Genomic DNA, 22,554 nt, shown 5'->3' on the forward strand with positions numbered 1-22,554 from the left:
AACCACCTACTTCTCACTCGAGGAAAGACACAAGCTATTGAGTTTTGTATCACTGAATCAAGGCTTTATTACTACATCTCTGTTGTTATCGTAAATCAAGAAGTGAAGCCGGTTGTCGAGAGTATATTTCTCGGGATCGTCTTTGAGTTTGGCACTCACGTTGAACAAGTTTGTTAAAAAAGTTAGCTCTGGAATCTTTACTTTGAGGTGAAGAGAAAACTTTACTTGTGGCCTACTATGGAATTATTTGTTATACCTCTCATACGGCGTTGCTGATTAGAGCCACGAATCACAAAAAACAAATCTCTTTTTAAATTACAAAAGAGTGTTTTGATAAATATATTTAATAAAAGCAGTCGATTTTCGTGTAGAACTCTATTTAAAAAAAACAATTTATTAACATTTTCAGCAGTATATTTACTTTCGACAGTTTTGTTTGTGTCGAAAAATATTAATTTCTTCGAGACTGTCGTGGGCATTACCTTTAAATCCTCAGAGTTCCCACACATAAAACTACCTTTTTTCCAAAACTATCTCGTTTATAGAGACGAGAAACTTTTTAATTAATTACCGGAGTGGCTGAGGCAGGAAAGTCATGATGTTGAGGAGTTCCTGATTCAACACTGATAACAAAGTGATTTAAAATATTTCGCTATAAGAAAATGACTAGTTAAGAATTCTTATTATTTTAACCTATATTGATAAAATAAGCATATTGTTATAGATAATAGATGATGTTTTACAGTTAATGCTGTTGTAAATAAAGAGATTGAGATAAATTACAGATTATTAAATCGAGCCCCTTCTCATTTCATTCCTCTCTGACACTAAACGAACACTTCTAGAGTTAACCATTCATTATCTTACTATGTTTGAATTTTTTCATTATCCAATGTACAAAATGTATGTGGTATTTATAGTAAAATACCTCTTCCCCAATGAATTCTAGACCTCAAGATCTATAGGACTACATAAAATGTGGCCTTAGCAAGAAATCAATGAATGGAAGGAATCAGTTTTCCTGATGGGTGTCTTTAGGCTGTAATATATTTCATCATTAATACGTTCAACTGGATAAGAACATTTTTTGTATGATCTGGTTATCCTCCCCCGACTTAGTCATATGTTTTAGCCTACGTTACCTCTAATTGTGAAGCACAAAACCCAATAATAGTTTCCACGTGGTTACCAGCCTCCATCAATTATAAAATACATATAGACATATATTTAAGTCAGGTTGACCTTCATGTGAGATAAAAGTTGTTTTGCAAACAGGTTCACAAAAGCTCTCGAAAGACAGTTTCACCAAGCTCCCAATCTTTGCAAGTCTTAAGAACATAATATCACCTTTCTCTCCCGAAAAGAAGTCAGTGTGAGTATGTTATTTGTTTTACGTCATGGGCCTTCTTTAATAAAGTTATAAGTATTAGTATTACAAGGGATGACTAACTCATAGTAACTGATTTTTTAAAGTTATACCGAAAAATAATATAAAATTAAATAGCAAATTATTGTACAAGTCTTACATTATAGAAATGTACAGTTTATTAACAGGGATTTTATTACATTTTTTAATTAACGAACTCTCACACACAATTCAAATAGTTTGGTATATGTGCTATGTGCATGAAAGCTTGTTGTGTATTAAAGTAAATGCCATACTAAGTTTAGCAGTAATTACAAAGCAAATGTAATAGAATTAAGCTATATAAATTCAAGTTTATTTGTCTGTTGGCTATAAAATCAACTTCCTGTAAATGTTCTTGATCTGATTCTTCTTCTTACTTCTCTCCGAATAACTGAAGTCTAGTCAAGGAACATTCACTCTTCCGGTTGAACATTGAAGTTGGTTATAGAAATATTCATCATGGTATGTATTTTTTATCCAAAGTAATCTTATAATTCTTTTATTTGTGCACGATAATCTTTGTTATTCTGCAACATTTTGTATCTCTAATTTTAAATTGCTTCAAATGTTTTCATATATGTTTCACCTATATATGTTTAGAAATAATAAAGTTTGAGGTTATAGAACAATCAATCTTTCAGCTATGTGAAATATAGTACAACTCTTTTATACCCAGTGTTTGTTACATAGTTTTAACTTATGCAACACTTTGTGTCATTAATATCAAAATTCAAATAATTTTCAGTAAGTTAAATGTTTAATTTGGCCATTTTACATGCCTATAAGATGCATGATATATAGGCATTTTTTATAGGCCTATAAGAGGAACATGATGAACATGAAAGTATAAATGTAACAGAGAACAATTAAATTTTGGAATCCCAAAAAATTGTTTAAAATCTTGTAAAGAGGCCTAGGCCTAGTAGTATAATAAGCTACTAGTAATGCTACCTGCCATCAATGTCTTTAACGAAAATATCCTTTGATATAGGCTAGTACTGAATTCTTTAATATAAAAATTCCAATAGGGCTGATCACAAATATTTGAAAGAGATACATTATTACAAAGTTGTCAACTATTTTTTACAATATTTATGTAGGAAGAAGCAATGAACACCACATTTGACTGAGTACACATATATAGAATATATGTTAATAATATAGCTTATATAGAATAATGTTTATATAAGCCATGTTATCTCTAATGATCTAAAACACTATCAATATCTTAACCCTCCGACTAGCATTCAATGGATATCCGTTGATTTTAACCGCGCGCCCACCCTCACAATCTCATTTGTTAAAATATGTAAACAATCAAGTAGCCTAAGTATATTATCGTGATTCATATATCATTGGAAAGTTTTGTCGAACACAGCACTGGTTATTTATAGTTCTATGAACGGGGAAATTTTAGAACAACTGTCCTGTTTTCGTCATAAAAATAATAGTTGCGTCCACTTTGTTTTTGGAATGCTTTTTAAACGATATTTTATTTTATATGTAACTATAATAAATTTGTAACATTAAGGTTACTATAACATTTAACAAAACCCAATTAAACATCAGGATAACTGTTTTTATCAAGGTATTTGTTTTTTAGAAACGCATTATACAGATGTTCCTTTTTACTAACCATAAAAAACAAGGTTTTTCTTACAATATTTATTATTATAATATGCTCTAGTTTATTGTTAATAAAATGATACCAAATGGTGTTAGGTTTACAGTGTATAACAATTATAAACATTTTTACAAATTTATGTGTTTTTGATCACAAAAACCACACTTCTTATACTACTTTTGCGCTAAAACTAATTTATTTATCCAAATACTCATACAAAACTATACATTTTTTGAAACAAGACTAAATTTGTGACCTACCTTGAAATTTATATACTTCACTATATTTTCCAGGCACTTCTCCCCTTTTTTTACATGAAATTTATAAAAAAATCCCCACTCACCGTAAAAAATTAAATTGAACATATTTTTTTTTATATAAAGTTTATACATTTTACGAATACTTAGTGCTACTGTAAATCACATAGTGAAATATAAATATGGAATGATAGTGGGTTTATTGTTTAAGTTATTCCTGACACGTTTTTACCAGTGACTTGATTTTACTGATTTTATTAAAAAAAAGATATATAATATAATAGAGAGGTATTTTAACTTTGTTTGTCCAAAAAGTACATGATCCCAAATATATGTATATGTAATCGAAATAAATCAATAAAAGGTTATTATTATTGTAAATTGACTGGCTTAAAAAGTCAAAATTCTTGAGAATATCTTCGTAAGTAAATAAATTCAGTTCTTATTAGGTTATTAATCTTAAAAACTATTTATAGGTGAATGTCCCTAAACAACGCAGGACGTTTTGTAAGAAGTGCAAAGTCCATAAGCCCCACAAGGTAACACAGTACAAGAAGTCCAAGGAACGACATGCTTCCCAGGGTAGGAGACGTTACGACAGGAAACAGCAAGGTTACGGTGGCCAAACAAAACCTATTTTCAGGAAAAAGGTAAGCTCTATCCTTATATATATGTATCTTTACATCCAGTTTGGAAAAATTAAAATTTAAAATTATACTAAATGGTTGAATGGCCATTAAGATTAATACTCTTGTATTTTATGTTATTGCTCTCACACACACATTATGTGCGCACAAAGCCAACTTCTTTTAATTTATTTTTTCATAAGTCAATATCCATACAGATGTTAGTTCGCAGTGGTTAATGTATACACATGTAGTTATTAATTATTTTACAGTATATAAGGTGGCTTTTATAAATGAGTAACTCATGTAATCTTGGAAGATACAAATCCGATAACAAAGTTTAAATGGAGATTCTTTTTTGGATCTAGAGACATTTAAAACTATGTACATCAAACTTTCTAAAAAAAAGCCGCCATTTTCTAGTATAGTGCTCAGGTTTTTTTTTATTTGCAATATTTCATATATCTGTAGACTAACTACTAAATTAAAACACAGATTTATTTTTATTTGTTTGTTTTTGTCACTTATTATCAGATTATATCATCTTAGAAAAATATATGCATATTTATGAATAATTGTTTATGTGACAATTTATTATCATAATTTATTTTACAATTTAGTACTTAATAAGTAGATCACCAGTGCTAGTAGTTTTCAATGGCAAAAAAAGTGCATTTAATAAGGATTTGATTATTTTACTAAGGGGAGAGCATGTCAACTAAATTCAGCACCAAGTTCATGCTATGCTATGTAAGTGTTATTGTGTTTTCTGAAAATAAATATTACTGAAGTATAAACTTCTTGGTTTATTCTAAATTAAAAATAAATAATTTTGTAAATCAACTTTTTTTAACTGGCTAAAAGGAGTAAATTAATTGTTCGTACATTCAATCTGATTTAAATAGTACCTAGTACAAATTTGTAATAATAAATGTTATTAATATTAAAAAATACTTTTTTGATACATAAGAAACAAAATAATGTTGATCAATCATGAGCCCCACTTTTTGTTTTACAAATATTTGTTGTTAAAACTTATACATTGTAGTCCAATTTAATGTTTACGATCCTACTTAACGTAGGCGTAAATAATTATTTTCTTGTGCCACTGCACACACTCGTACCGTGTTTTGGTACTTGAACTGAAATTGAATACTGCATTTGAAAACACCATCTTTTTCTATTTTTATTCTTAATGTTTTTATAAACTATCAGCCCTGAAATTACTAATTTTATACCATGAAAGAGCCGTGAATTTGATGGTTAAGATTGAGTGAGAACTCTTAAACAGATTGGTGCACTGGCGATCGGCCTGACAGTAAATATTGTTGGACGTTTGCACCAGTGCTAGAACATCGGCAACTACCAGCTTGTGTGGACTAGGGTCTTCACATTCTAGATGCTTGCCTACATTATTAATACTATTGTATCATTTGGACTTCTCTGTTGGGATATATATATTAATTTCCCTAAAACTGTTGGTTTCCAGAAATGAATCAGGTAATTCGCTCAGTCTTATTTTGCTTGTGCTAAATAAAACAATTGGTGCACTGGCGATCCGACTGACAGTAAATATTGTTGGACGTTTGCACCAGTGCTAGAACATCGGCAACTACCAGCTTGTGTGGACTAGGGTCTTCACATTCTAGATGCTTGCCTACATTATTAATACTATTGTATCATTTGGACTTCTCTTTGGGAGATACATATTTATTAATTTCCTTAAAACTGTTGGTTTCCAGAAATGAATCAGGTCATTTGCTCAGCCTTATTTTGCTTGTGTTAAATAAAACAATTGGTGCACTGGCGATCCGCCTGACAGTAAATATTGTTGGACGTTTGCACCAGTGCTAGAACATCGGCAACTACCAGCTTGTGTGGGCTAGGGTCTTCACATTCTAGATGCTTGCCTACATTATTAATACTATTTTATCATATGGACTTCTCTGTTGGAATATATATATTAATTTCCCTAAAACTGTTGGTTTCCAGAAATGAATCAGGGAATTCGCTCAGCCTTATTTTGCATGTGCTAAATAAAACAGATTGGTGCACTGGCGATCCGCCTGACAGTAAATATTGTTGGACGTTTGCACCAGTGCTAGAACATCGGCAACTACCAGCTTGTGTGGACTAGGGTCTTCACATTCTAGATGCTTGCCTACATTATTAATACTATTTTATCATATGGACTTCTCTGTTGGAATATATATATTAATTTCCCTAAAACAGTTGGTTTCCAGAAATGAATCAGGTAATTCGCTCAGCCTTATTTTGCTTGTGCTAAATAAAACAGATTGGTGTACTGGCGATCCGCCTGACAGTAAATATTGTTGGACGTTTGCACCAGTGCTAGAACATCGGCAACTACCAGCTTGTGTGGATTAGGGTCTTCACATTCTAGATGCTTGCCTACATTATTAATACTATTTTATCATGTAGACTTCTATGTTGGAATATACGAGGGCTGTTTTTTTTTTCAAGTTCCGTTTGTTTCTCCAAATAACCAGCGTAGTGGCGGGAGGCGGGGCTGCGTGTTGTGCAATTGCGCCGCTCCCCCACTACAACCAACGCCGTTGCCGGCTCCAATCCATCAGTCGTAGCCGAGCTACGGGCGAGTAAAGATGGCCGCTACGATTCAATTCTCCCGCCAGTTGTGAGTTGCGGAAGTGTGATTCGTTTCCTTCAAGCTGAAGGATGTAGTGCTGCTGAAATCCATCGCAGAATGAGTGTTGTGTATGGTGAACACTGTATGAGTGATAGCGCGATAAGAAAATGGTGTAGGCTATTTGCTGAAGGTCGAAACAGACGTCCATGACGAAGGGGCGGTCAAGGACGCAAGTCGTCGTCGCTACTGCAAGTTTGGTTGAACGAGTTGACCAAGCGATCCGGGAGAAACGGAGGTTTACAATTTGATGAACTTTCTACCGAATTTCCAGCCATTTCAAGGTCTTCCTTGTACAAGATTGTGACCACCGAGCTAGGGTACCGAAAAATTGTGTGTGCCCGTTGGGTACCCAAAATGTTGAGTGAGGATCACAAAACGAAGCGAAATGGCGTCAGCCCTAACTTTTCTGACGCGATATGACAACGAGAAAGACAGTTTTTTAAAGTCTATTGTTACTGGGGGATGAAACTTGGGTCCTGTATGAAAATCAGAAACCAAGGAACAATCAAAGCAATGGATGCACACTCACTCCCCTAGCAAGCCCAAAAAATTCAAGCAGACTTTGACCAAAAGGAAAACAATGGCTACAGTGTTTTGGGACCAAAAAGGTGTGCTTCTGGTTGAGTTCATGCAACAGGGAACAACGATAACAAAGGAATCATACTGTGAGACTCTACATCGCCTCCGGAGAGCAATACAAAACAAACGGAGAGGAATGCTGTCATCCGGCGTGGTCCTGATCCACGATAATGCACGACCGCATAGTGCCAATGTCACAAAACAAACTTCTGCAAAAGTTCAAATGGGAAGTTTTCGGACCATCCGCCGTATAGTCCTGACTTGGCGCCCAGTGACTATCACCTCTTTCGAGAAATGAAGGCGTGGTTAGGTGGACGACGCTTCGCTGACAACGAAGAGCTTCAAGCAACTGTAAGGGTCTACCTGAGCTCACTGGCGGCAGACTTCTTCGAGGAGGGTATAGGAAAGCTTGTCTCTCGCTACGACAAAGTGCCTCAACATTTTTGGTGACTACGTAGAAAAATAAGTAAGAAATTACGAATCTTTTGGTAATAAAATCATCTTTTTATCTCAATGTGTTTTATTATTTATGGCCTATCGGAACTTGAAAAAAAAAACAGCCCTCGTATATCAATCAATCAATCAATCAATCAAAATGCTTTATTTACAATTTCATCAAGAAAAATGTAATGGCGTCAAAATACAGAATTGTCTTCATGCTTCTTGCTTTACATAAATTAGTAGGTTTGTGTCATGGTGAAGAATTCCTCCAATGTGTATAGCGGTCGTTCCACCAGCCAGTCCTGTAGTTGTCTCTTCAGTTGTTGGGGTGTTCAGGTTCTTCAGTGATTCTGGTAGTGCATTATACAGTTTACGTCCGATGTACGACGGCTTCTTGCTGTACTTGTGTAGTGTGGTGTAGTGGAAGTATGTAGTCTTTTGCTCGTCTCGTGTTGTAGTGGTGGATATTCTCCCCTCGTCTGTAGTCCTGCTGGTGTGTGTGGGTAAACAACAGTGTGGATATAGTGACTTATCACTGTTAGAATTCCTAGTGCTTTGAAAGATTCTCTACAACTCTCTGTTGGTTTTAGATCAGCAAGTGTTCTTATTGCTTTCTTTTGTAGGACTAGGATTCTATTTAGGTTTTGTTTGGTTGTGCCACCCCACACTATCAAACCATAACCTAATGTGGGATTCAATCAAGGCGTAGTAGGCTGCTTTCGCTATATCGAGTCCTCCAATCCACTTCATTCTTCTCACAACAAAAACTCCTGATGCCAGCTTCTTGCTCAAATTATTGACATGTGTAGTCCAGGAAAGATCAGAGTCTATGGTAACTCCCAGTAATTTGGCTTCTTTTTCTACCAAGAGATCAGGAATTTTTGGTATCTCGTCCAGTCGCCTACTAAAGTTTTATGCAGGTTGTCTTTTTTGGATTTATTACCAGGTCGTTTTGGAGACAGTAGTGAAGTGTTTCTTGCGTTGATGATATTATGTCAGAGTGGAGCTCTTCAGCAGTATTTGTGGTTAGAAGGAGAGTAGTGTCATCGGCATACATTACAGAGTTATAATTTAATGGAATTTGGGAAAATCATTGGTAAAAAGGACAAACAGAAAAGGGCCCAAAAACTGAGCCTTGTGGTACTCCTCTATTTGAGGGTTGAAAGGTGGATTTGAAGGATGTCTTCTTACCATTTGTTGATGTTTGTAATTCTACAAGCTGTTGGCGTCCTTCTAGGTAACTCGCTATCCAGTTCCCCCGACCCTCCCCTGACACCTAGAGTTGCCAGTTTAGTTAGAATGAGGTCGTGTCCCAAGCAGTCGAAAGCCTTGCTATAGTCAACCCATAACAGCTGCTACAAGTTTGTTGTCCTCCAGCTGATCTGTGACACATTCAACTAGGCTGACTAATGCACTTAGTGTTGATCTTCCTTTTAAGAAGCCGTGCTGATGTTTTGTTAGCAGCTCTTGGTTTTGCAGATGTTCAGTCATCCTTTTTGATTGCAATTTTTTCTATTATTTTTGAAAATGTGGATATCAATGAGATTGGCCGATAGTTCTCTAATTTTGTAGTTGTTCCAGTCTTGTGTTTTGGGTAAATCTTCGATAATTTTAGTAATGATGGGAAGTGTCCTTGTTCAAATGATTTATTTATCACAGCAGCAAGGGGGGCAGCGAGTTGTGTTCAGCACAATGCTTGACAGCCTTGGATGGTACCTCATCCACAAACCACATGATAATTTTGATTTGAGAGAGCTAATTATTTCTAAAAAACTTCTTTTTCATTGGTTGGAGCAAAGTTGAAACACTTCAATGTATTGCCTAATGGGAGGGTTTTGAATTGACTGCGGGACATAATGCAGATCATTTTCTGTTTTTTATCAGTGTATTTTCTGCTACTTCTGCAAAAAATTTATTTAGGTTTTCAGCAATCAACGAGGGATTGTTTTCAAATGTACCATTTATTTCCATTTGAAGAGGTGTTACACTTGGATTTTTAGCCTGCTTCTCTGAGTTTATTATGGTCCACAGTGCTTTTGATTTATTGTCGGATTTATTTTATGTATTCTGTTGCTGCAGTACGTTTAAGGTTTCTAAGCTTGAGGTCGTAGTCTTTTTTCTTAGTGATCATTTCAGCCTTATCTGCAGCATTGCCAGTTACTTCATATTTCCGAAAGGCCCTGAGAAAAATTTCTTTCAATCTCCTGGCTTCTTCATCGTACTTGCCATTTTGCTTAGATCTTTTTTTGGTTCTTGATTTCTTATTTGGGCAAGTTAAGTCCAGATTCAGCCTTACATTCCTGTAAAAGGCATTGTACATTTCTTCAGCATCAGGCTCATTATACACACAGCTCCAGTCTACTTTCATAAGCTCCGTTTTAAGATTTTGAAGATTTTGTTTACTGAAATTTTCTTCTGTGTTCACTCACTGATGTTTGTGGGATTTTTACTTTCTAGGTGTAAAAGACATTGTTGGCCTGTGTGATCTGATAAGCCTGTTTGAAAAATATTGAATTTGACAGTTGAATTGGGCATGTTTAGTGCATATGCAGTCTATAGATGATTTGCAAGTGTTAGTTATGCGTGTTTCTGGGAGAGGGAGGCGTATTATTCCATGACTTAGCAGCTCTTCTTCAAAATGTTGGTTTTCTGGAATTGTCAGTTTAGTCTGTCAAAATTAACGTCACCCATTAAAAGTATTGGATTTTGTCTCTGCTCGAATATTTTTCCAGGTACTAAGCTATCATCTCGATTGCTTGTTTACTTTGTCCTCCTGGAGGTCTATAAACTCCCAATATATGTAGTGATTGTTTGTTAATTTTGATCTTTATCAAGGCTGCTTCACACACTAATTCTATGCAGTAGTTGGCAATATCCGCTGCTTCTCCCTCAATGCCTGATGTTTCCTCCAGATATATCGCAACTCCTCCAAGTTTATGATTGCCTCTGCTGAAAGCTGTAATTAGTTTATATCCATGGATTGATATTGAGCGTAGATTATCTTGATTTAGCCCATGTTCAGTTAATATCAGTACTGTTGGGCGCCAACTGGTTCAGAAAATGATTTAGCCTCTCAACTTTTTTAGACAGTCCCCTTATATTCTGGGTGGAAAATTGAGATTTCTGAGGCTGAGTCCTTTTTTTCAGAGTTGGAGTTGATGAAAATCCTGTGGTTTTGTATGTTTTTGTGTCTTTCCTGTTTTGGTTGGCAGTTTTCTAAAAAAAGCGTTTTCATTTTTTGAGGCGACACTTCCATATTGATGTATATTTGTGGGGGTTGACTTGGGTTAGAAAAGTTTTTACTGATGGGTTTATTTTGGCGTTGCTGGGGTTTGAAAATGGTCACTTTCTGAGCATCCCTTGAGGGCTTCAAGTTCTCTAGTTACAAACTCCTCAAGGGTTTCTCCACTTGGGAGGATTTTAGCACTCAGTGGTGGTTTTTTCTCTCTTCTGATCCCTTCAATTAATCCTTCATTTACAGTAGTCCTTCTCAAGCCTGTTTCTACATTGGCAGGTTCTTCATGCCGAGCTTTGTTTTTGGCTACTTGGAGAGATACACTGAAATGGTTCCTCTCCTTCCCAGTTTGTTTTTTGCTCTTACTTAGCATCTAGTAAGAGCTATATTAATTTCCCTAAAACTGTTGGTTTCCAGAAATGAATCAGGGAATTCGCTCAGCCTTATTTTGCTTGTGCTAAATAAAACAGATTGGTGCACTGGCGATCCGCCTGACAGTAAATATTGTTGGACGTTTGCACCAGTGCTAGAACATCGGCAACTACCAGCTTGTGTGGACTAGGGTCTTCACATTCTAGATGCTTGCCTACATTATTAATACTATTGTATCATTTGGACTTCTCTTTGGGAGATACATATTTATTAATTTCCTTAAAACTGTTGGTTTCCAGAAATGAATCAGGTCATTTGCTCAGCCTTATTTTGCTTGTGTTAAATAAAACAATTGGTGCACTGGCGATCCGCCTGACAGTAAATATTGTTGGACGTTTGCACCAGTGCTAGAACATCGGCAACTACCAGCTTGTGTGGGCTAGGGTCTTCACATTCTAGATGCTTGCCTACATTATTAATACTATTTTATCATATGGACTTCTCTGTTGGGGAATATATATATTAATTTCCCTAAAACTGTTGGTTTCCAGAAATGAATCAGGGAATTCGCTCAGCCTTATTTTGCATGTGCTAAATAAAACAGATTGGTGCACTGGCGATCCGCCTGACAGTAAATATTGTTGGACGTTTGCACCAGTGCTAGAACATCGGCAACTACCAGCTTGTGTGGACTAGGGTCTTCACATTCTAGATGCTTGCCTACATTATTAATACTATTTTATCATATGGACTTCTCTGTTGGAATATATATATATATATATATATATATATTAATTTCCCTAAAACAGTTGGTTTCCAGAAATGAATCAGGTAATTCGCTCAGCCTTATTTTGCTTGTGCTAAATAAAACAGATTGGTGCACTGGCGATCCGCCTGACAGTAAATATTGTTGGACGTTTGCACCAGTGCTAGAACATCGGCAACTACCAGCTTGTGTGGATTAGGGTCTTCACATTCTAGATGCTTGCCTACATTATTAATACTATTTTATCATGTAGACTTCTATGTTGGGATATATATATATATATATATATATATATATATATATATATATATATTAATTTCCCTAAAACTGTTGGTTTCCAGAAATGAATCAGGTCATTTGCTCAGACTTATTTTGCTTGGACAAAATAAAACGGATTGGTGCACTGGCGATCGGTCTGACAGTAAATATTGTTGGACGTTTGCACCAGTGCTAGAACATTGGCAACTACCAGCTTGTGTGGACTAGGGTCTTCACATTCTAGATGCTTGCCTACATTATTATTACTATTTTATCATTTGGACTTCTCTGTTGGACTTATATTAATTTCCTTAAAACTGTTGGTTTACAGAAATGAATCAGGTCATTTGCTCAGCCTTATTTTGCTTGTGTTAAATAAAACAATTTTTGCACTGGCGATCCGCCTGACAGTAAATATTGTTGGACGTTTGCACCAGTGCTAGAACATCGGCAACTACCAGCTTGTGTGGACTAGGGTCTTCACATTCTAGATGCTTGCCTACATTATTAATATTATTTTATCATTTGGACTTCTCTGTTGGGATATATATATATATATATATATATTAATTTCCTTAAAACTGTTGGTTTCCAGAAATGAATCAGGTCATTTGCTCAGCCTTATTTTGCTTGTGTTAAATAAAACAATTTTTGCACTGGCGATCCGCCTGATAGTAAATATTGTTGGACGTTTGCACCAGTGCTAGAACATCGGCAACTACCAGCTTGTGTGGACTAGGGTCTTCACATTCTAGATGCTTGCCTACATTATTAATACTATTTTATCATTTGGACTTCTCTGTTGGGATATATATTAATTTCCTTAAAACTTGGTTTCCAGAAATGAATCAGGTCATTTGCTCAGGCTTTTTTTGCTTGGACTAAATAAAACGGATTGGTGCACTGGCGATCGGCCTGACAGTAAATATTGTTGGACGAAATAAATACAACATAACTTCCTATTGAGATAATCACGGTTTTTTAGTGTTGCAGGTATAAATAATTTGATCAAAATCTTAAAATAACTCAACAAGTTAGTTATAAAATGTTACTCTTTGATTGTGAAGCAAATTTTTGATAGGGACAAACATAACACGTTAACAGTGACGGCTTATTTTCAGGATGATTTTTTTTGTTAAACGTCTTAAGTATAGTGAGAAATGTATGTAGGGTTCGCAATTGTGCAAAATAATTATTCCCAATATACTTGTTATCTTCTCCATGTATCCTATGTGGTACCTTAAAAAAATAATTTTACCTTAAAAGTTGGAGCAATTGTGCGTCCAACGGGGTACACAATAGTCTACGATATTTATTCAAACGTGGGTGGGATCACATTTAACAATCCACCAAGACAGGGAAACAATAAAAATGTAATAAGGAAATTCATAGCAACATGTAACCATCTGGCGCACAACATGTTTTATGACTCCTCTCATATGTACCCAACTAGGTACACACACAATGTTAGTTGTGAAATATTGCATGTAACCAGCCAATGGGGTACATGTTGTCCGTTGTGGACGTGTTAATGTATTTTTTTTATAGCCACCTCACTCAATTTGGATTAACAAGCTTGATGAAGAATTCTTTTTCTATGTGGAATTTGTGGATTTGCTTAATTTAATCAACTGAAAATGATTTATGAAGTGTCTCGTTTGTAATTATTATCGGCTTTTCAACTTGTTATAGTGAATTTTTTAAGGATAGTGTAATCTTTAGGTAATATCTGTTATACAACAAAGTACCATTGCACTGTGATTACAGGGACTACTTAATAATAATGTTGTTGTACCTTTGCAACAGTGCTACAAACAACGGCAGCATCCTCTCGTGTGGGCTTGGGTTCCACAGATTCTAAATGCTTGCCTACAGTCAGTAGTATTAAAGTATGGAACACTGTATTATTTCATTTTTTTGTGTGAATTTGTATTGTTGCTAATTTATGAGTTAAAAAACCATGTATAGTTCTTAACAAAAGTCCTTATATAGTTGTTAATAGCTACTTTGCATTACATTTGGTTAAGTTGGAAATGAATCAATAATGGCAATTAACTTGATATTAGATATAATAACAGACTTTAGAATAAGTGCTTGAACATTAGACTGCGACAATATTATTTTAGTCACTAGTAATACTAAAAACACGTTTTCCCCAAGTATTCTTTAGAAAAAAAAAAATTATGGTTGCCTGTAAAGTCGGTTTTTACGGGGCGAAGATTTTACGTGACAACGTCTTTTTCTCGGTAGAATATTTATTGATATGAATATTATTAAATTGCACAATAGGAACAAGGAATTGAATGAAAATAAGAATTGCACAAATTTTAACTATAGAAATATATTTTGTTTACTAAAAACATTGTACATAATTTGAAATTAATTAAAATTTGTTATTGTAAATGGTAAAGTTGAATAAAACATTTACTAAAATTGGAATTTGAAATTCTTGCTAAACACAGTTAAATTCTAACTCCCGCGCGTGGTGATTGGTCGGTTTAGTTTGTTTGGTCGCACTGTTATGACAGGTTAGAGGTTATAATTTGTTATTTTAAATGTTTGACTAGCAATACGCGCTGTTTCTTCTCAATCGACTGAATTACGATTGATTGCAGAGTGATTTAAACTAATAATTTACTTAACACTATCAACATTTGTCAATAGTGTGACATAAACCTATAAACTCAGTTTCTCAAACTTTTGTCAGGTTTCTCAACTTTTGTGTCAATCTAACAATTAATCAATCAATCATAGTTTACGATAATGAAATATCAGTGTACAATTATTTACCTTTATTGTTGTAGTTGTTGTAAATGACGAATCTAAGCACTCCACATTTTCACGAATAAACATAGTTATCTGCTTTATCCCGTGCGGCGGACCCACTGGACGGGCATCGTAACGTTACCGGGCGTTACACTTTCTCATGAGTGACTCCGAGCCGCAACCTAATTTAAGACGTTGTCACGTCAAAAATTATTCATTTAGAATCATTCCTAGCACTGTAAGTTAAATACTGCTTAGGCAGTTCATTTTTCTGGTAGAGTTTATACATTTTTCTGTCACTATTTAGTTTGTTATTTTGCAGGAACAATCAGTAATTTCGTCATCCATGGGTAATTTTAAGCTTAGTTTTTTATTGGACTAAATAAAACAAGATTGGTGCACTGGCGATCGGCCTGACAGTAAATATTGTTGGACGTTTGCACCAGTGCTAGAACATCGGCAACTACCAGCTTGTGTGGACTAGGGTCTTCACATTCTAGATGCTTGCCTACAGTTACCTTTAATCAGTTTTATCTGAGATAATTCTGTCAAATCTTCTACTGTTGTGGTTACGCCTACTGATCAGAGATGTATAATTGTATACCCTGTCTGTTCAGGCTAAAACCACCAAGAAGATTGTGCTGAGGATGGAGTGCACTGACTGTAAATACAGGAAACAGATTCCTCTGAAGCGCTGCAAGCACTTCGAGTTGGGAGGAGATAAGAAGAGGAAGGTAAATAACCTCATATTTATTATCATTGAGTTTTGTTGAAATTAGTTTTTGCAACATCTATGGATTGTTGAACTGTAAATTCCTGTTATGTTCTGGTTCTTGGTTGATTAGAATGTTTGTTCTTTTTACTAGTCACTCGCATAAATTAAGTTTAATTCAATTATTCAGAGATTTACTTTATTTTAATTTGACTGATAAGTTTGTGTATTGTAGTTAGTCATAAATCTTTATTTACTTATTCGTTAAAAATCATGAATGTGTCTTGGGCAATATTATTAAAAACGTTGTTGATATATGTATAAAAATATAAAATTATTGATACAATTTAAATGGTCAATAATGAAAAAAGTATTATTGTCCAATTCTTCTTCAATACTCAAGTTTTTTATTTTACCATAATAAACCACATAAAATGGTTAAATAAAATCAAGGTTTATAAAACATTTTTTAGTTACATATTAAAATCATTTAGTCACAATTCACATCTAAACTAAAACACATAGTTTGGTTTCTTTTCAATGCGGTGCGGTGAAGGGATAGGATGTCTTGTAATACATGTCTGGTGTTATGTATATATACTGCTTCCTATAGTTAGCGTTTAGTATATAGAGTGCAATGACTGTTAGTATCCTGAGGGATTAAAATTGCTCTCTGCATCTGTCCATTGGACAGAGATTAGCCATGGGTCACTATGGTTTCCAATATAATATACTATATCGCTAAAACCGAAATTGTCTTGTTCGATATTCCTAGCAGTCTGAACTTCATCGTTGCTTATAGACGTTTGAAGGTTAGCATTACGGCAACCGTAACACAGCCACACTATTTTGTTTCCCAGAGTTAGAAAACATTTGTATTCTTCTGAATTTATCCCTACACATTCACTATGATACCAAAATTTACATTTTCCTCTACACAGCAGTGAACTGCTAATTTTAGAAACATTTTTTTTCACAAGCTCCACATTTAACAACTTTGCTGCTCGGTGCCATCTTCCCTCATTGCTCATTTTACCAGGAATATAAATAATTTAGATTTACCTCTTGTTAGGCTAACTAAGTCCCAAGAGTCATTTTCATAATATATTGGTTTAAAAATGTTTAATCGATTACCAGCTGAAGCACACCGTGTTGAGTTAAAATTATTTAAAACAAAAATTTTTTGCTGGTTACTAAATAATCCGTTTTACAGTATGAATGAATTCTTTACGACTGATATTGATATTAGCTTTTAGATTTTGACTGAGAATGATCAATCTTATCATTTTAGTTGGCAATGTATTACTGAACATAAAGTTTTTAAACATTTAAATTGTCAAATAAAAATTGTCAAACTTTTGAGCTTTCATTTGGATAATAAACTTAGTTGCCAATCCCATCTATCTGAACTTTAGTGTTGGATTGGATTGTTAACTGATGGCATATTTTGCATTTTTTTCATTCCCACCTTTACTACTTACTGTGTTATGCTTTGGGGTAATAACAGTGTTGCACATAAGTTTTCCTTTGTCGGAAAAGAACTGTAAGGTCGATAGCTGGTATAAACAAATTGAGAACTGTAAACCATTTTTGAAGTGAAAACTTCTTTAGGCGCGTTGAGCGTTTTGGTAGAGGGTAAAATCCTCGGTTCGCGTCACCGACATGCTAATGATACTAACCTGCATGAAAAAGTCAGTCTCGCTGTGTTTTTTAACCGTAGACTTGGCCGCGGACTACTAACCTGCATGAAAAAGTCAGTCTCGCTGTGTTAAAACTGTCCCGGCGGAGTATGAAAACAGACTGCGAAAATCAGTGACCTTTACGGCTTCCTCTCGCGATTTAAAAGTGAAGCCAATGTCGTACAATTCTGTAAGATGCGTCAAATTAAAGCTCTTAATATTGGCAATCTATTGGTTACATTTTTAAATATTAAAAAAATTTCGAAATAATTTTGATTATTGTTTACATTTTACATAGCGTTTACAATGACAAGAAAAAAGTAGTAAGCGAGGATTTTTTTTATTTTTTGGTCAGACAAAATTTGTCAGCGAGAAAGTTGTGTGAAAATAGATGAATATTTTTTTTGTAATTTATCATTTTTTTTATTGGAAGTTTAGTTTAGCCTGTAGTAGCGTATGAAGTGATGAGTGAACGTTTCTGCCGGAACTGTAGTTGGCGCATTGGCTCACTGATACCGTATTAACTCAATAAATTAGTTTATTGTGCAATAAAATTACCTTTACGAAAGAACCAAGTTAATTTAACTAATTTATTAGTTTTAAAAATATTGTGGGTTTAATTGTTATTGCAATTATATACTTTATCCGTAGCAATAACTGTATTATTTACAACGGTGTTCAACTCACTGTTGTTCACTCGGTGTTTACTCACTTATAAATGAATAATGAAAACAACATTTTTAATATTTGTACGAATATTTGTATTTAAAATTTAGCATTATTCATTTTAATTATGTTTTTAATATTTAACCTCTTCATCATGAAATGAGTATTATTACGGTATAAGATTTATCTTACTAGCGTGGTAAAATAGATTTCTAGTTATTTGATAATATTTTTTCGTGGATTTTAAAATTGGAAAATTAAAAACGCGTCACATTTACAATTACAGATGTACTGCTACTATAACGTATTGTTAATTACTCTCAACTTAATAGTTCCGTTTTCACTTCTATCGGCAGTCCCACGACTGCTACTGTTTTTTTTTTTTTTTTTTTTTTTTTTTTTTTTTCATTAAATCCATCATTTTAGCACTTCCTTGTCTATTTAATTTTTACAATGTTGTGTCTGTCAAGTCACATTTGGAAAAAGAGAAATTGTTACCACAACTATAAGACTAGAAACTGTAACAAACTGGACATTCCTACTGTGAATTTAAACTTGCAAGCTTTTAAACATGTAATTAGGACCTTCTACTGATCATGTTAAACAGATGTAATTTAGCTTAGTTTTCTGTATTTTGATGTAGCCTATTGCTTGTACTAGCTTAATGGCAATAAACTATTTGATTTATGTCATGGTGTACATGTTACCAGTGGTCAGTCAGTTGCATGTGATCTGTTTTTTACAAGTTACGCCAACATAAGAGATCTTATAGTAAAAATTATAAGTATAATTACTTGATTACACTTGTATATTACTAATAATATCATTGTTTGTTTCAGGGCCAGATGATCCAGTTCTAATCTTTTTGGTATTGTTGATTCATTAAAATGTCCTTTTAATAAACTTTTCTTGTACTTGTTATTTGAAACCTTTTTATTTCTAGTAATTACCTCAAGGTTCATACAGATTGTTATTGAAAATTGTATTTCAATTTAAGAAAAAACATTTATATATAAAGGATGATCAAAACATTCCAGGATTTCCAACTATCTGCTGCACCAGATTTTGCAAACTGTAATTCTTCACCTAAATAAATAATTTCATTTTATGTATAGACTTTTATTACAAAGGTATCCTGTGACAGAATCGATACTACAATAATCATTTTAGAGGTGCCAGAACTATTTCATTTGCTTACAATTGTTATTAATTTGTATACACAGTTACTGTGGATGGTTCAGGAACAAAACCCCAACTCACTATTCCATAACCTTTGAACACACTGGCACTGCAGAAATAGACATATGTTTTGAAATGCAATATTTATTATTGGCTTTTTATGTAAAAGAACAGACTTTGAAAACTTAAAGCATGTTTATACTGTGTTACAGTATTGGGATAGGCCAAAAATATCTTCACTCTGAAATTTGTTTAATATTTTGAGAACGTTATTCAGTGATGATAGAGATAACAAAGTTGTCAAAGAAAGGATCAAACCCTTGCATTAATTTGACAAATTCAAGTTCAGCTGTTTCCATAATCTAAATACCCTGATTTGAATACTCAGCTGAAAAGGTGGTGTTTGTTTACGTTTACGTTCAACACACTAGTACGCTTATTTGAATTTGGTTTACATAATCATATTTGGTATTATGATGGAAATCGTCTTTTAAATTTATAAACTCGTTTCATCATTATTTACTTTGTGGTGTACAAACGTGAACTGTGTTAGAACATTTATAGGACATTTTGTTTGACCAGACAGCGTGTTGTAAAGTTAACCTCTCTCTCTTACCATTTTAACTAACTTATTCTCCATTTGGTGTCTGTAATAATTAGTTAATTTTTGTTCATTGTTGCTCAAATGTAAATTTTATGTTGGGGCTGTTATATTTATTTATTTATTTGTTATCTGTGTCAGTGTTTAAGTTATTTCAGACTATCAGGCTCGATCCAAAGAAACTAAGTAAGGTTATAGGGTGGACCCGTCATAACGGATCCAGCCACCATGGCCACGCCAGAGTATGTTCTAGAAACCGAAAAAGCGGTTTTGAGTATTATGGAGACAGAATTTCCTCTGAACGAGCTACACCATAATGAGAAATTAGAATCAAATGCTAGCCATAAAAGAAAGTTTACTGAAACAGAAAGTCAGAATCAAGGAGTAAAAATGATCAAATGAATCCCGCCAAGTTACCCAAAAAATCATTCATACAAAGATGGTATAATGCAGACTCAGCTGGGCCATATGAGGTTGTTGTAAGTTCTGTAAATAAAACAAGGGTTAATCCTTTTGCTGTTTGGTAAACTCCTCTGTAAGTATGAAGGTAAGATAGACCATATTATTAGAAAGGGTAAGAATGTCTCCATCTTTTGTAAAAACCACGAGGCAGCAAACTCTCTCGTAAGTGAGAATCCTTCTAACCTTGTTAACTACCATGTGTTTATCCCTAGTTATAGGGGTACAGGTAACCGGAGTAAGTAGTAGTTTTTGTTGAACCAGAATGTACTCCCAAATGAGCTAGTAACGCGGGGCCCTAAGCCCAATCCCTATATTAGAGGCTTACCGTATCACTAAAAAGGGGAAGGATGGAGTGTATAATACTCACTTTATGAAAGTAATATTTGAAGGTACTGAGCTTCCAAAATAAAATCAAACTAGATTATGTAATGATGTCTGTTGAAAAATACACACAACCTGTAAGACAGTGTTACAGATGTTATTCATTTAATCATGTTGCAAGGCGCACCATGTAAGAACACCAACCTATGTGGCAACTGTGGTGAACCCGCCCATGGCGAATCTAATGGTGAGCACTGCCAGAAAGCTGCCAAATGTGTCAATTGTAAAGGGGAACACCCCAGCTTTTCCAAGTCATGTCCAGAGTTTAAGAAACAAGTAGCTATTAGGGTCAGAATATAATGTAGATTTCTTCACTGCCTCTCAAGCAATTAATACAAAGAGCCACACACCAGGCACACAAGTTAAACCTCACAAATCTTTCTCATCAGTGGTCAGTCATAACGTCACAAGTCATAAAGACTTCCCTCAACTTAACTCTATTAGGCCTATTCAAAAACCGATTCTCGCAGATAATTACTATAACACTTTAATTGGCAGCGAAGATGAGGGTGAGATAACGGAAGAAAGTGGATGGCAACATCTCACTAGAAAGCCAAAGGACAGACGAGCACCTTTTAACAACAAGAACACAACTGTGTCTAGAAACAGAAATTTAAAAACCCTCATCAAATATCCCTACAAAAGGAAAAATTGCTGACGGTTATAGGCCTAGTCCTAAGCAAAGTAGGTCAGGTGAGTTTTACTGAGGATGAAAGAGCCCACCTCAAAAAATCGATGGAGGAATTCCAGGCAAAATTTATATTTTGAAAAGCTAATGATAAATGCAGCTGCGATAATGCTGGCAACCCGATGCAAGCTGTCAATATAGTTCTAGAAAATATTAAACAGATTCTCGTAGGCTTGTCAGTGGGTATTGACATCGTCAGTAATGACAAACAATCCACCTCTTAGGATTATACAATGGAATATTCCAGTCTCTTAAGTCAAAACGGTGCTGAATTAGAACATTTTGTTACAATTAAATAACATAAAACTCATTGTACTTCAGGAGACCTGGTTATATCCAGAAGAAAAAATTTTACCTTTAAAAACTTCAGCACGGTAAGGAATGACAGATATGATGGGTATGGTGGTACAGCAATCCTAGTACACAAATCTCTAGAATGGAAAGTGGTACCAGTTCAGGCCTGGAAAACTATCCAATCCAGTTTACAGGTATTGAAATATTAAACTTAGAAAAATCCTTATTATATACAACTGCTATTGCGCTCCAAACAAATTAGATCAAACTCTATGGAACAAATTATTTCTTTTGCAAAAAGAATTCTCAATCTTATGTGGGGACTTTAACGCTAAACACCCCTACTGGTCCAGTGATGGGCGGAAGGATTATAGAGGAATTCAAATTTTCAATACTTACTATGATTCACATTATATTCTCCTCAATGATAAATCCAGTACCACAGTAGGATCCCCTGGTAGGAGACCCTCTACCATTGATCTTACCTTTGCAACATTTCAACTGAAACAGAGGATCCTTTCTTGGAAAGTGATGAAGGACTCGATGGGTAGTGACCACTACCCTATTGTTATAGATATGAATGTTCAAAACCAAAATAATCCCACACCATTTTTTAGACCAGGCAAGTTTTCCAGGATAGAAACTTCAAAAAAGCAGACTGGTGTGCATTCTCCAATACTGCCGAGAAAGCCTCTGTACAAATTCTGTCAAGGCCAAAGGTGACATAGAATATGAGGATTTTATGAAAGTTCTGAAAGAATCAATTATAAATGCAGTGCCAAAATATCACAATGGCCCAAAAGGTATTGGTTTTAACTCAAAAATCCTGGTGGACACCAGAGTGTTCCAGGGCAGTTGCCATCAGAAGAAGGTATTTTAGCCAATTTACGAA

At 34.6% G+C, this 22,554-nt stretch overlaps 1 protein-coding gene across 1 annotated transcript; it reads left to right on the plus strand.

Moving 5' to 3' along the window:
- Nucleotides 1-1,767: 1,767 nt before the first annotated feature.
- LOC124355259 (60S ribosomal protein L44) lies at nt 1,768-18,978 on the plus strand. The gene is made up of 4 exons (XM_046806306.1): nt 1,768-1,870; nt 3,766-3,939; nt 15,618-15,734; nt 18,897-18,978. The coding sequence occupies exons 1-4, from the start codon at nt 1,868-1,870 to the stop codon at nt 18,915-18,917; spliced, it is 315 nt and encodes a 104-aa protein (XP_046662262.1). The 5' UTR covers nt 1,768-1,867; the 3' UTR covers nt 18,918-18,978.
- Nucleotides 18,979-22,554: the final 3,576 nt, after the last annotated feature.

This window comes from Homalodisca vitripennis, chromosome 2, assembly GCF_021130785.1.
Source record: "Homalodisca vitripennis isolate AUS2020 chromosome 2, UT_GWSS_2.1, whole genome shotgun sequence".
Lineage (NCBI taxonomy): Eukaryota > Metazoa > Arthropoda > Insecta > Hemiptera > Cicadellidae > Homalodisca > Homalodisca vitripennis.